We start from the raw sequence: 14733 nt of genomic DNA on the forward strand, positions 1-14733 counted from the left end.
GGGCGCTGCTGATGCCCTGCGAGCTTTACCCTACCGATACCCTCCTGCCTTTACATAAAGGATTAAGCCAAACAGGTGATCTCAGCTGCGAGGAAAACCCCATCCAGTGGTAGGACACACTCTGAGCGGGACCTGTGTTTACACCAGTTAGGGGGTCGTGACCTCGAGCACTTGCTCTGGCCTAAAAAACACCACAGACAGGAAACAAGACACAGCGGTGACAGTAAAAGAAGGGAAGGTGGTGTAAAGAGGGCTGTGCAGAGATGAGGGTGAGAAAGATGAGTGACAGCAGAACAAGCCAATCAGGAGTGAATCTCACCTCCTTCAGCCAGCCCTCCCCTTCCTCTTCAGGCGGGGGGTTGAGGGGGGCGGTGGCTCCGCTCTTATCAGGGGGACTGATGATCAGCCTCATGGGAAGAGACACCATTACCTTTTTCGGGCGGTGACCCTGGCTCTGTCAACCACTCGAACCCTTGAACCCTCTGACTCTTACATCGCTAACTCGCTAACCTCCACAGAGCTCCCGCTTCACACACTCATCCAGGGGACTAACAAGTGTCTGGTGACAGAAACCCCCCTCAAAGCCACGACCCCGACCCATCCCTCTGGCTCCCTGGGGATGCGACACACGCAGATCACCGCAGCCGATGTCGAACCCCCTGCGATGCAATCAAAGAGACAGCTGCGGGCACGGCTGGACCACGCAGAGCACGGAAAGATCAATTATAAACCAATTAGAGAGACGGGGGGTTGAGGGGTCGAATCCCTGCACGCACGCACACACACACACATACACACACACACACACACACACACACTGGATTTCCAAACAGCACACACAGCAGGGGGTCTCTGCTCACCTGCAGACACATCAGCTGCTTGATATGTCTAATCTGTAAGCATCTAGTTCTTTTGCATAGCACAGAAAGACGTGTTCAGGAGATCAATCGTTTTAATTTGCACAGATTGTCCCCGTCGTTGGACATTATTGACTTGGTGTCAAGGGACTTCCTGGGACTTGATGAATTAATAACTACAATAAGAGATCATATTGGGATGGTCCAGGATGTGTCTGGGGGGATATGGTCTCCGGGTCAAGGAGGTTGGCACTCGAAGGCCGGACAGGATCCTAAAACTGCCCCCAGACTGGAAAGAGTTCTTCTTACAATAATAATAATAATAATAATAATAATAAGAAGAAGAAGAAGAAGAAGAAGAAGAAGAAGAAGAAGAAATTTCTCAGAGTAGGCCCCACAAAGAAACGCAAAAGCTACCAACCAAAGAACAGCTGGCCGGTTTTGAATCTCAGCAAAGATTTAATGAGTAATTGATAGACTGACTGACACACACACACACACACACACACACACACACACACACACACACACACACACACACAGAGCCAGTCGTGCTACGGGGGGAAACACGTCGCACCGTGAAACACACTCGTACCTCGGATACTTTTCCAGGTGCCTTATACGGAATCCCGCAGTAACCTTGAACTCGCGCCTCCTCGCGAATCGCGAGCGCCACCTTGCGGCCACCCTGAGCACTGCGACCATTTACATTGTGTCACCCAGCAATTCATTAATGCTCATTTACGTTCATTAATGTTCGTTTGCGCGATGACGTTTATATGCATAAAACATTTATACTACGGGAAATAAAGAGGAAAGATGTAAAAGGTGGAAGCCAGCCGTCACCAGAGTAACTCAGATCCATATACTGTATATATGCTTTTTGTTTTAATTAAACATGTACTAGATCATGACATAACACGAGTAGGTGCGTGAAGGTTCCAGTCAATCTGAGCGCGTGCGATGTACTGTGCTGTACTGTACTGTACTGTATTACCAAAGAAGCGGCGACAAGAGTCCGCCTTTTGCACGCGGACGGAACTCGAACCTTCGGCCCCGGATCTCGCGCCTTTGTCCCGGGCTCCCCCAGCAGGGGGCAGTGTAACACCGCCGCGCTGCCTCGCGCTTTTTCGCTTCCTCCTGCTGTCACAATATTATTGTGGCGCGGTGAAGCGCAGAAAAAAAAACACGCTGGAGAACAATGAGTGGGAATGTGGGCGCGAGCGATTAGCGCAAACAATGAATGAGCTCAAAGAGCGGGCGAGCGAGCGCGCGCTCCCTCGCGCCCCCCGCGTCCGTCCGGGCCCGCGTTCCAGCGCTTTTCCAGCTTCCCTGCGGCCTTTCTGTTGTTTCTGGCCTGGGGTGCGGTGGGGTAGGGGGAGCCGAGGGCAGCGCGGAGGCACCGGAGTGTCTGCTGGTGGCCTTCGCTCCCTCGCTCACTCACCCACATAGAGGAGGGCGAGCGGGCCGTACGGGGCCGACGGAGCCCGCTGCAGGTGGGACCGGTTGGAGGTGCGAGGCCGGTGGCACCGCTCTTATTTTAGACACGGCCACGTGCGACTGGAGCGGAAGGAGGTTCCCTCCAGGTCAGAGGCGTGCGTGTGTGCGAATGCGAACCGCTTCTACGCAACACACCCCGCGGTGGCAACACGCTCTCGGACGACACGCGCCCTGAGGCTCCGGAGGGGGCGGTTCCTGACCCCCGCGGCTCATCCTCGGCTCGAAATGTTACGACCGCAAATAGAACAATTTATCTGGATTTAGGCACTCGAACGCAGAAAGGGTGTGTATCCTTGCGTTTCCTGAGGCGTACATGAGAAAACACACACGTCGATATCTATATTCACAGACAAATACATAGTATATTCAGACATGTTTTAAACACACTATGCGTGGTATGTAAGGATAAGTTAAAGGCCACTAGTCTCTCTCAGGCGCACACACACACACACACACACACACACACACACACACACACACACACACACACACACACACACACACACACACACACACACGCCACTGGGCAGGCACATGGTGTGAAAACTAGGCCTGGCTGCTATCGCGGCTCACCGCAGCACTCCTGCGTACTCAGGCGCGTGCGGTCGCGGTCCTCCCGCGGGCTCCTCCCGGTGCCTGGGAAGCGTGTGTGCTGTGGGTGAGGCCTGTGCCCGTGTCCAGTCACTTCCCGGAGCTTTTTAAAGTGTTGCGCCACCAAACACCCCCTTCTCTGCCAGGACTGCCGTCACCCGACCGTCAGCGCAGCAGCGCTCCTCGCACGCTCGGTGACGGCGGGTCCCGGGTTCGGGTGGATCGCGGCACAGCACCGAACCTGGAATCTCACCCCCCCGGCCCACAGAGGACCACCCCACAATGAGGAGAGTTGACAGGTGAGTCAGTTTCCATGGCAACAGGAAAGCGTGAGCTTTGGGAGCGAGTTAAGTACAAGAGCAGCCCCTCGCGGATTACGGGGGACCCGTGCGGTCAGTGGAGCAGTTTGACATGTGTATGATAAGGTACCAGCTGACCGCACAGCCCAGCGCTGCCCGTGTCCAGGGCGGACAGGAAAGGCAGGAAACTGACTGAAACACGGGGCTATTCTGGCCGCAGGCGTCTCCATAGCTAAGAATAGGATGTGTCCCACGCAAGGTGCGGAAGGGAAGGACGGGGAACAGAGGGGCGGAGCCAGCAGATCAAAGCAATTCCCACCCTGCGGACTTCCTTTCGGGGGGGGGGAGACAACACAGGCACAAAACAGAAAAATAGAAGCACAATACACAGCCATCAGAGCAAACCGTCTCAACAAGAACCATCTAACCGCTCTCCTTTTGATGTGGGCAAAAAAGAAGACACACACACACACCTGGACAACATAACAGCAGTGAAACTGAGCAAGTTGACACCCCACACTCCACATGTCCTCTTACTGTCCAACACGGTTTTTTGTCCAATCAGAACACTTCTGTGGATGTGGTTTCCAGTTTGGCCACACCCCCTCACCCCCTGGATGAATGACACACACACACTGTCTGTGAGGAAATCACTACACTTTATGGGTAAGATTGTGTTACACTCATTGTTCTGACTAATAAACAGAACAGTTTGATATGATGTGAACAGTTGAAGAAACTCGGACAGCAACGCGTTGCTGATGTGATCGAGAAGTTTTCCGGAACCTTCCAGCAGTTTGTCCATCCTGGGGCTCAACATTGATGCCTTTGCCCCTCCGCTGCCGATGTTGAGATCGGTCCCACGCTTGAGCCGGACATTGACCATGAACACCTTATCGCTCAGCCCTGACGGTCACAATCTGTTCAAGCGGGGAGTGTGTCGACCGCTCACTCCAGAACGCCTCCAGATGTCCTTCAGCACACTTTCATAGGAGGATCAGCATCTTTGAAGCTTAAATTCAGTTTTGGAAGGTTGTTGAAACCCCATGGCGGTCGGCCTCCCGTAACTCGCGGTGCTCGTGCGGTCCAGCAGAAACATCACGATCCGTTGAGAATCCCAGAATCCCCTGAAGCTCAGAGCTGCGGCCAGAGCACAGTTCCACCCTTTCGTGACGCGCGTGGTGTGTATTGGCACGTACGGCCAGAGGAGTGAGCAGGACCGATGGGCACTTCCTTGGTGAATGTGCCACCTGCTGGAATCACAGCTGGGTCGCAGTAAAATCCATCCGGAGACACACACACACACACACACACACACACACACACACACACACAAAACATTGCACCCCTCATAGTAGCCATGAGGCCAAAAGCAAAATCACAACTGCTGCTCCCTAAGAACAGTAGAATGTCCCTCCGCTGAAGTTCTTAGCGACAGTAACAGGCCGGAGCACAGCGCCCCCTATCTGTCACAGCCAAAGTTTCTCCAGCTCAATGTCCATTTGCAGCGAAACGCTCACAGAAGTGGTCATCAGAAGGAAATAATACACATGAGCAAGAGCGGTCTAGGCGACCCAGTAGCATCTGTCTGGGTGGCGTGCTAATGTGAAAGCACTGGTTGGAACCGGGACGGGACCCCATCCCTTGCGTTCGCTGGTCGCGCCGCTCAGCTCGACTCGGCTCAGACTGTCCAACTTTAACAATAAAAAACATTTTAATCATGTTAAAAGGCACCATTGATAAAAATAGCAATAGAAAATTTTACAAGAGATAGACAGGAATGCCGTGTCTCGGTTGGGGGTGGTGGTGGTGGGAGGGGGGCCTTCGGCGCTGACTGATGAGGGAGCTCAGGCCAACGTCGGACACGGCGGCAGTCCTTGGCACCTCGCTCAGCGGAGCGGCTGCACGGTCCGCCGGGGGGCGCTGGAACGACGCCGCTCCTCAGACCGTACCGCGGTAGCCGTAGTGGTTGTTGCGTTCGGTCTCGGCGATCTGTAGGGTGGCCTTGGGCTCCAGAACCTCCCTCTGGTCCGCCTCGGCTTGCAGGCTGCAGGACGGCCGCTGCTTGAAGAAGTCTGACACGTAGCGCACCTGGAGGGGGTACGAGAGCGATGGCCCGAGCTCAGGGAAACGCGGCTCCAGAAGCGCCGAGGCCGAACCCGGCGGCACGGCGCCCCCTGGAGGATCTCGGAAGACGAAAGCGACGTCATTTCTCGCAGCTTGGCTCGTCTCCATGGCGACGGCAACCGCTTTTCAGATGCGGTAAGTGCAGCGAAGAGCACGTTTTAAAAGTGTGAGCGGGACTTACGTTGAGAACGGCGATGAGCGCCCCCTGCAGAAAGCCCACCAGAACGTCGCTCCAGTGGTGCTTGTAGTCGGAGACACGCGTGTAGCCCACGTACACGGCAAACGCCACCAGGAAGAACTGGATCGTGGGCCGCAGGAGCCGGGCCCACTTGGCCACCATCCGCGCTTGGATGTAGAGCTGCTCAGAGACAGAGGGGTGGGGGTGAGGGCGAGCGAGGCAGTGCGTCTTGTACAATGTGACCCTGAGGGGGGCGCTGCTGCCACTGTGCAGCACTTCCTGTCTTTCCAGAGCATCTGTTCGGTTATCAGTCCAGAGCTGAGCGACAGCGTTTCCACGTCCTCTGAGAGGGACCGATAAGACCCCGAGACCTGGTCTCAACTTTACCCCCTGGAGAGCAGACAGACACGCCAGTGCAGCTGCTATGGTGTGAAATGAAATGCACAAACAGGACATCGGGCGCCGCTGATAGGACTAAACACTGGAAATCGCACTGTTTTTTTTGGCACCACGCGATTGACCTTCCAGCACATTCTATAGCCCCCCCCCCCACCCTGCTGTTCCTTGCACACGCACACGCTGCCCCCTGGGGGTTTGCCACGGTGCGACACGGAGCCGGTAGGCGCCTGGGCAGCATCCGGGAAAGGGGGGGAGGTCGTCCATCCTGTGGCCCCGACTGAGGGCACTCTCAGTCATCTTCCAGAGAGGCACCCTTGGAAAAGCAACCCCCGCCCCAACATGTATCCATGGCAACGACGTTACCCAGGCGACGGCACTCACCGCCAGGAAGAGCATGCAGTACATGCCGAAAGAGGAGTGTCCGGAGTAGAAGGACAGCCTGCGGCAGAAAGACACGATCACACTTGAGCACAAGAGGCTCACCGGAGAGCACCGAACAGCAGGGGGAGCAGCAGTCGGCGATCTGGACCCGAGGTCAGCGGCTGCGATTTTACACCGTTTACTGGCAGCACGTGGCAAGGGGACGGGCCGTACCGGGACTCGGTGACGTTGCGGGGGTCTCCGGTGCAGTTGATGTTCTGCACGTATCCCACGCAGGACTTGGGCGCGCACACGGCCAGGAAGTTGGGCCGCGGCCGGCCGATGGTGTACTTGGCCATGTCGGTGAGGGACTGGCTCACGGCGGCGCCGAACGTGAACGTGCCGACTACCTTGTAGAGGGCCGACACGTACTGGTTGAAGTCCGAGTTGGAGTGGAGGCGCTTGGTGTAGACGAGGTAGGCCTCCCCAGACGTGATCTGAGAAAAGACACGCGGAGTGGCAGGAGCTCCGAGTGAACGCCACAGCGTGTGTGTGTCGGGGGGGGGGGGTCTCGGTGCAGGGCAACTTACAATGATGACGGTGCAGGAGATAGTCACGGCGGCCATCAGCCCATGCGTGATGGTGTCGGGCTTGGAAGGGTACTGGATGCTCTGGTCATCACAGTAGACCCCCCGCTGGTAGGGCCTGGACACGATGGTCATGATGAGGAAGGGCAGCGAGGCTGTGGTGGGGACAGGGGGACACTGTTTCGAACTCAAATACACACCTGCGCTGGAAACGCTTGTCACACTGGCACCACCTCCTGAACCCATCATTTTGAGGTCGTCACGTTGAACAACAAAACATCACATTCCCATTCACTCAGTCATTCATTCCCCCAAAAGTGTGTTTGAGACCCTTCAAAAGGGAGGGATTCAGTAGCACTGAGGGACAAAGGGGACCCATTCCACCACATCTGACTCAGAACCCAGAACCTTCAGCCTTTCCATTTTGGACCTCTCTTGCTGGACCGTGGGGGATGATCAGGTCCTGTAGGTGTCAGGACTGAGACCCTTTGACTCCCTTCATTCCTGAGGGCTTCTGTTTGGGCCTCGACACCACGCCCCTGGGGTTGAGCCCAGCTGGAGAGTAAAGTCCACAAAGAGCTCAGGGTCGTAACACACACACACACACACACACACACACACACACACACACACACACACACACACACACACACACACACACCCCTTCTACATCCTTGCTGCCTTTTCCTGTAATATAACGAGAAGCGCATTATAGTAACATGGACCTTGAGGGCTAGCTTCGGGAGAAATAAAAAACACTTCCCACCCCCCGCAGGGAACCAGGAGCCTTGAGCATAACCTCCTCAGTCCCGTTGTCATGGTGACAACATATCAGTTACTGCGATTGAGGTCCATGCCATCCAATAGTCCCCAACACCCTAGCCCAGGCTACTGACTTTCCTCTTGTTCCAGAGTGCTGTCATCAGGCTCCGCCTCTCACAGCTGTTTTATCTGTAACCATGGCGACGCTGTCAATCAAGCCAACGCAGCTCTCCGCTTTCAGCAGTGAGGGATGGAAGGTCCTCGGTGAGACGAAGGCTGTGACGCAGGGGAGGTGGAGGGGACCGAGCTGGGGACCACCAGGTAAAGGGTCCTGCTCTTGTACCCTAGAGCTGGGAGCTGAACAACGAGTCGAGACATTGTAAAAGGTGACATTTTCCGTGGTCACTGTAGGTAAAGCATCAGCTAGGGGGGGGAAAAAAAAAAAAAAAAAAAAAAAAAAAAGATATGTGGCACTGGGGAGGCCCCCCCAACAGAGTGTGGGTGCAGATAACAGGACTCTTCACTGGGAAGCGGGGCTATCAGCCAGCTGATGTCACCCCCCCCCCCCCCCCAGCACTATCAACACCTCACAGGCCCTGCTGCTGGCACCAGACACACACGCTGCTCGTGACAGACAGCGCCACGGGAAGACCCAGCAGGCCCGGGTTCGACAGGGTTTCAAAGCCACCCGTCCCCTTCCGTGCCAACTGACACGGCGCCCGTCCGCATCACAGCGAGGACAGCGAGAGGACAAAGACTGTGTCCCCATGTACCCACAGAGGGGCATTACGGGAAGGAGCAGGACAGGATTGAAGGGGCGGGTCACAGGTTCCTTCAGTGACCTGCTGCATGGCACCAAGGGGTCCACCGACAGACGTCCAGTGAGGTGTCCACCGAGACCTTTCTCCAGAAGAGAAGCCAAAGGGTCACTTGGAAGGAGAGTCACAGCTTCATACCTCAGTCTGTGAGGCAGGAAGGCTTTGAGAGTGCCCCCCCCCCATTCCTGTCAGCTGTCAGCTGCTCCCATGAACACCTCTGTGGTTTGAATGGGCAGCCAGCAAACCGTCATCCATTGTGCTCCTCAGGGGGACAGCAGCAGCGGGACGCCAAAGGGAAGTGGGACCGAGTGCTGCGGCGCCGCTTTGGACCTTCCTCTTTCAGCTGCGCGCGATCCCTCCGGAGTCTCCGTGTTCAGCAGGTGACCGTGGGGGCGGGGCTAACCGGCATACGAGACACTACCCGTGATGCTCTGCTCCGTCATGCAGAGCGACGGGTCCGGTTTCGCAGCACACAATCGACACGGGAACGGCGGGACGTCGTCTCCGGTGGCCCTGCGGGTGACGGGAGCCTGGGAGCGATGACTGGCACAGGGAGGACAGTCATCGCCGAACGGGCGGTTGCGCAACATCAGCACAGTATTCAGTTTGAAAAACACAGCAGCGCAGCGGGAGACCTCGCTGTCGCCGTCACCACCCGAACCCGCGGCACCGACAGGGACCAGTGTGTGACCGGCTCTTCAGAAAGGTGTCCCTGTCCATCAAAAAGGAGAAATGAGACTTAAAGACTACTAACTGCCCCCCAAACAGGAACAGCAGTGAGTCAAACTCCCGACCACAAAGACTGTCGACCGCAGCGCTCAGCTGAACGGCGGAGTCTCGTGTCGGAGAACGACAGGTGCGTGACGCCCCGAAGCCCTGCATTATTGAAGAGGGACACAAAGGCGCCGCTGCCGTGCCCGCCGTGCCACCGCAGGTGCGGAAAGAACCGCCCCGAAGGTCCGTCGCAGGACCACTGGCACCGGGGGACAACATCCATCAGTATCAATAATTAACGAGAGATCAATAATGAGAGAGAACCGCCCAGGATGTCCAGCGTTGAACCAGACATGAGAAGAGTGGTCTTCACTGAACCGATGCTCCTGACACCAGACTGGACTGGAAGGATCAATAAAATGAGGAGATCGGGGACACGAAAGTACTCGACTGATCAACCAGGCGGCCTCCGCTGCGGGCGGAACCCTGCGGCGGGTCCAGCTCCAGTTCCTCCCGCCGTCACCGGACAGACGCCCCAAAAACGACGCCCCGCTCTTTTTTAAGCACGACAGCGTGTGGCGACACTGGGAGGCGACAACAAACCCTTCGTCAACGGTTCCTTTCCAGCACAAGTGTCGCCGTTCGTTCCGATCCGCCATCGAGGAGGAGCAGGGGAGCGGGAGGAGCGGCACCGAAACACGGAAACAGAACGGAGATCCGACTTCAGACGTCGAGGAGCTGAGGGCCCAGTGAAACACCAGACGCCAGCAGGGGGCGCGGTGGTTAGAGACATTCTCGCACTCGAAGGGCGCAGGTTTAGTTGCTGCTGTAGTTCCCTCGATCGCGTCGCTTTGGAGGAAAGCTTCGTCTAAATTAACGAATCGCCGAATAACCGCGTAACCCAGAGGAGCCGCGGGTCACGGCCCGACGGGACGCCGTAAGGATCCCGTCCCCGAACCCGCTCGGTCCACGGGGCCCCGGCGTCGCCAGGAGCTTCGTCCCCGTGGCCTCAGCAGGCACCCGGCAGCGCTGCGTCGAGTCATGTGGAAAGTATGTGCTGAGTGTACAAGCTTCTGCCGGATCGGGTGTCCAAACACACGCTCGGGCTCTGCCATGTGAACACACACACACCAGCCCCTCTCCATCCCGCGAGAGGATGAACACACTGCAACACAATCATGCGTCTTAAACTGTGGCCCCCAGTGGACTGAGGAGAAGCACCAGAGAACAGCCACTGAATGCAGGCATTTCCCATAATGCACCGCACCCCCCTGGCAAGCAGGAGGAGAACAGTACTCAAGTGCACGCGTACACACACACACAAATTTCATGTGGTCACACTCCCAACAACCTGATCTGATAACAAAAGGGGGGACAAAGTCCAGGTGACATGGATGTGAAGAACAGGAGGAGGAGTGAATTGAAGGGCAGGGCTGCGCGCACACACACACACACACACACACACACACACACACACACACACACACACACACACACACACACACACACACACACACACGCCATGCGGCAAACATTCAGCAAACAGAGGAGCAGTTTGACAAAAAACAGGAAAAAAAGGAAAAGTTCCAAAAGGATTGATGAATAAGGGAAGTGAAGCGGAGACCTTCGCCGACGCGGCCGGCAGCTCCAGGGTGACGCCACACACACCTGGCACTCGATACGACACGCAGACACACGGGATAAAGCAAAGTGTGCGAGTGCAGATCCCAGGGGTCCCATTGATATGACAGACTTTCTTTTCACTGGCCAATTATTCTCGTTTATCTCAGCCTAATGTCACAATGTTGCCCTGAGCGACTTACACCGATTTACCCAGTTGTACAGCAGGGTAATTGTTTCTCTTCCAGTTCAGGCTACGTACCTTGATCAAGGGCACTGCAGCAGAAGATGGCATTCGAACCCTGTTTCTGGGAACACGCGCGTGTCATAAAAACGAGAGGATTGTTCCGAGACGGGAAAGAATGTCTGAGAAACGCAAACGAACGCGGTTCCCAAACCAGCGGAACCAACCGCTGCCTCCCAGGAGACAGCTGGCTGAACGCAGCTTCCAAGAACATCACAAGCTCTGAAGCCAAGTCAAACTCTACCCACAATGCTATGGGGCATTGACCCATCCACCTCTGTCCCCCACGCACCCACCCCCCGACTCCAAAAAAACCCCCCAGCAATCAGCACTAGAGGAAGGGCCACTGGCTGACATTCCTGTCACCCATCAAGATGATGTCGAGTGGAGAAAGTCTACTTCCTTCCCAGATAACCCTGTACTTCCTGTTTTCTCAGCACTTCCACAACACCAGAGCTCTCTGTGAGGAGGAAAGGAGGGGGTTCAGCTAGCCCCAAGCAAACGGATTTCTTTAGTGACCAGTAGAACACACCTCATGTCAACAGCTTCCCTTTCACATCACGGTTGACCTTCAGTGGAAACATCCCACAATGCATTACTACTTACTCAATTACCAGCCTACATTTTATCATCTTTCAAAGCTCACGGTGTGAAATGTTCACTCATCTTGGGCTGTTTACCTGAAAAATCAGTGCGACATCATTGCTCCAGCCCCCAGGAGACCCACAGCACTGGAAGTGCAATGCGAAGTTCACGAAGCTCCACGAAGGCCAACATCTAGAGTACGAGTTCTCCGCCTGGGATCTTGGGCTTCAGAGGTTTCCTGACGAACAGGCTTGCTTTAAAAATAACACCATCGGAGCAGACCGGAGCCAGTACAGGGTGCGACACAGAGTACACCCTGGACAGGACCCCAGTTCATCACTGGGCAACCATGCAACCACACACACACCTTCATTTTGCCTGCTGCACCACCCTGCCGCCAACCATCTAACTAAGACGCAGTTAAAAATAAAATAAAAACATTACCATGCATTTACTACCTGTGATGTAATTCTATAGGAAGGTAATCAATTGTCTGGGCAAAAGAAAAAAAAATATTTTGCCCAATTTTATTGGCAGTTATTTTTCTAGGACGGTTCCTCAGCCTTCACCAGTCTCAAAGGGGTTCGTGGCCTAGAAAAGGTTAAGAACCTCTGGTGCAGAAGAGCCAGTCCCTCCGCAGAGGCTTATTGCTGAATTTCACAACACTCTTTCTAGAAAAGGGCCACCCTGCTCGCGTAATACCGACTCAAGTGTCTTCAGTGCAGCGGACACCCCTCCTGTGAGCTGAGCCAACAACCTCTGGGTCAGATATCCAGGTTCTGACCCAACATCTTGCTTAGCTGCAGCGTTTCAGTTTGGTCGGCGTTGCTGTGAAAAGTTGGGGGGGGGTCCTTCTGCCTCATGAAGAATCAGAAAGAACACGATCAGTCGAACATGACGCATGAAAAACGGGAACGCAACCAAACCCAGGGAGGGCTCTCGGCCCGGCAGCATGGAGACATGCCACATGTGATTGTTTCAGAACCCAGCATGGGGCAAGAGCCCAGCCCCCTCCCCCAGCACTGCTCATTTCCAACCTCAGCAAAGCTCATCCTCAGGGACCGATTCTTTTAAATGTTTGTGTGTCATTTCAACTTTCACACACTGAACTCTTTCTGCTGAAGCAACAGAAACTGATGGACAAAGAAGATGCAGGGATTTGAACTTGCAACCTTTGGTGCTTCTCCAGCTCCCTTGTGATCTTGTTGTGATTCTGGTAAAAGGTTTGGAGGGGGGGTCTCCACCACAACATCCCTAAACCGCAACCGCACAGACCCCAGAGCCCCGCAGGTTCCACGCCTCACGGTCCCCGGTCTCGACCCCCAGTGAACAGGACACGGAAGGGACGCAAACCTATCCGCTGCTCTCCTTGCCCCTCGGCCCTGAACCCCAGCGCCTCCGATTTACGGCTGTTACATAGTAAATGAAGAACAGACGTGCCCTTGGAGAATGTGTGTGCTGGAACAAGGAGGGGACCACCATCAGGGCTGCTACTCCTGGCCCATCAGAGAATATGGGTGCGAACCCACACCCTGCCCACCTGAATAAGAGCCACACACACACACACACACACACACACACACACTTTTAATACAAGGTTCAGGAAACCAAGTGTTTTAAAGACATTGGAATAAACAGCCCTGTTTCGTGTACTGTTTGTAAATGAGACTTTTGGACAAAGTCCAGCTGTATGAAACATAAATCTGATTTATATTACAAAACTGTTGGGGGGGGCAGTGCGGTGTGGTTTTTGTTTGGTGGGGGGGTTTCTAACACACACACACACACACACAGGATTCACAGGGAGTCACACTTTGCTCTTTACTGGGACACAGAGTGTGTACAGCAGCTCCAGACTGGAAACTGTGTGTGAAGGTGTAACTGTCACTCATTCCCTGACGCGCGCGCGCGCGGATTTACGGAGCCATTTGCGGGCAGAAATTAGGTCTCTTTCATTTGATCTATTCTTTCCTACAGTAAACGACAAGTTTCCAAAAGCAAAGGACAAACGGGTGCCTCTCGCGCGCGGGTACGCGCGCTACTCACCCACAAGCACGCACAGCACATCCAGCACCACGAAGATCTTCTTCTTTCCCGGATCCGTCATCTTTTCTCTCCTTTCTCCTCTGTCGTCTCCCCTTCAGAGTGTTTTGTTGTTTTCGTTCGAGGAGCCACACACACACACACACATATATATATATATTATTATTGTGTCCCCGCTGAAGTGGATCGAGCAGCGCAACCAGAAGGGCGAGTTCTTCCTGCTCCCGAAGCCTCACCTGTGTGCGCGCGGGGACACGCGAGGGCGCGAGACACAGCCTCCCTCGCGATTCACGGACCTTCTCCAAAAGGCCGCTCCGCTCTCCCCTCCTTTCCTTTACTGTGTGGCACGAGCGCGCGCTCCCCGGTGCCTTTTATTTAAACTCCTCCCGCCCGGTCTCTCCCGGCGGGCCGGTCTCGAGCTTCACGCCTCCACGCGCGACGTCACGCGGCGCCACCTGCGCCAAGCGCGCGCTGTAGACACAAGAAAGAAAGCTTTCTCCTGTAAATAAATTCACGAAACCGAACGAGTGAGTTGAGGTTCTGGGACAGGCGCGCGCGTGGGCGCGTCTCTAAGCCTACGCTACGGTGTCGCACATCATCAGAAGTGTCACGCCGGTGCTTCGCCACACAAGTTCAAGTCTAGTTAATAAACACCGCAGTCTTATTCCACGTGAACACGCAGCATTTGGGCGAGTCTGGGGAGCGACCTGAGCCCGGAGTCACCGCAGGGGCTCCACTCGCCGGTGGGTCTGGGGTTCGAGTCCCGCTTGGGGTGCCTTGTGACGGACTGGCGTCCCGTCCTGGTTGTGTCCCCTCCCCCGCAGCCTTGCGCCCTGTGTCCTGTGTTGCCGGGTTGGGCTCCGGTTCGCCGCGACCCTGCTCAGAACGAGCGGTTTCGGATGGTGTGTGTGTGTGTGTTACTGTGTGTGACTCTGTGTGTGTGTGTGTGTGTGTGTGTGTGTGTGGTGGGTGACCTGAGCCCGGAGTCACCGCAGGGGGTCCGCTCCCCGGAGGCGGCGCATTCTGAAGGTCCGCCGATCACCAGCAGG

General features: G+C 55.4%; 1 protein-coding gene across 3 annotated transcripts; it reads right to left on the reverse strand.

Moving 5' to 3' along the window:
* Positions 1-3894: 3894 nt before the first annotated feature.
* On the reverse strand, positions 3895-14122 carry plpp2a (phospholipid phosphatase 2a). Of its 3 annotated transcripts, none has more exons than XM_029249252.1 (7): positions 13921-14122; positions 13688-13779; positions 6902-7053; positions 6546-6808; positions 6333-6390; positions 5556-5732; positions 3895-5338 (listed from the first exon to the last, which is right to left on the reverse strand). In XM_029249252.1, exons 2-7 carry the CDS (start codon positions 13746-13748, stop codon positions 5189-5191), a joined length of 861 nt encoding a protein of 286 aa, XP_029105085.1. In that variant the 5' UTR covers positions 13749-13779; positions 13921-14122; the 3' UTR covers positions 3895-5188. The 3 variants fall into 3 exon arrangements, with proteins under 3 accessions (XP_029105085.1, XP_029105086.1, XP_029105084.1); XM_029249253.1 differs by lacking the exon at positions 13921-14122 and adding an exon at positions 7795-8017 and having other exon boundaries at positions 13688-13766; XM_029249251.1 differs by lacking the exons at positions 13688-13779; positions 13921-14122 and having other exon boundaries at positions 6902-7784.
* Between the last annotated feature and the right edge of the window lie 611 nt (positions 14123-14733).

Source organism: Scleropages formosus, chromosome 25 (genome assembly GCF_900964775.1).
Source record: "Scleropages formosus chromosome 25, fSclFor1.1, whole genome shotgun sequence".
Taxonomy (NCBI): Eukaryota; Metazoa; Chordata; class Actinopteri; order Osteoglossiformes; family Osteoglossidae; genus Scleropages; species Scleropages formosus.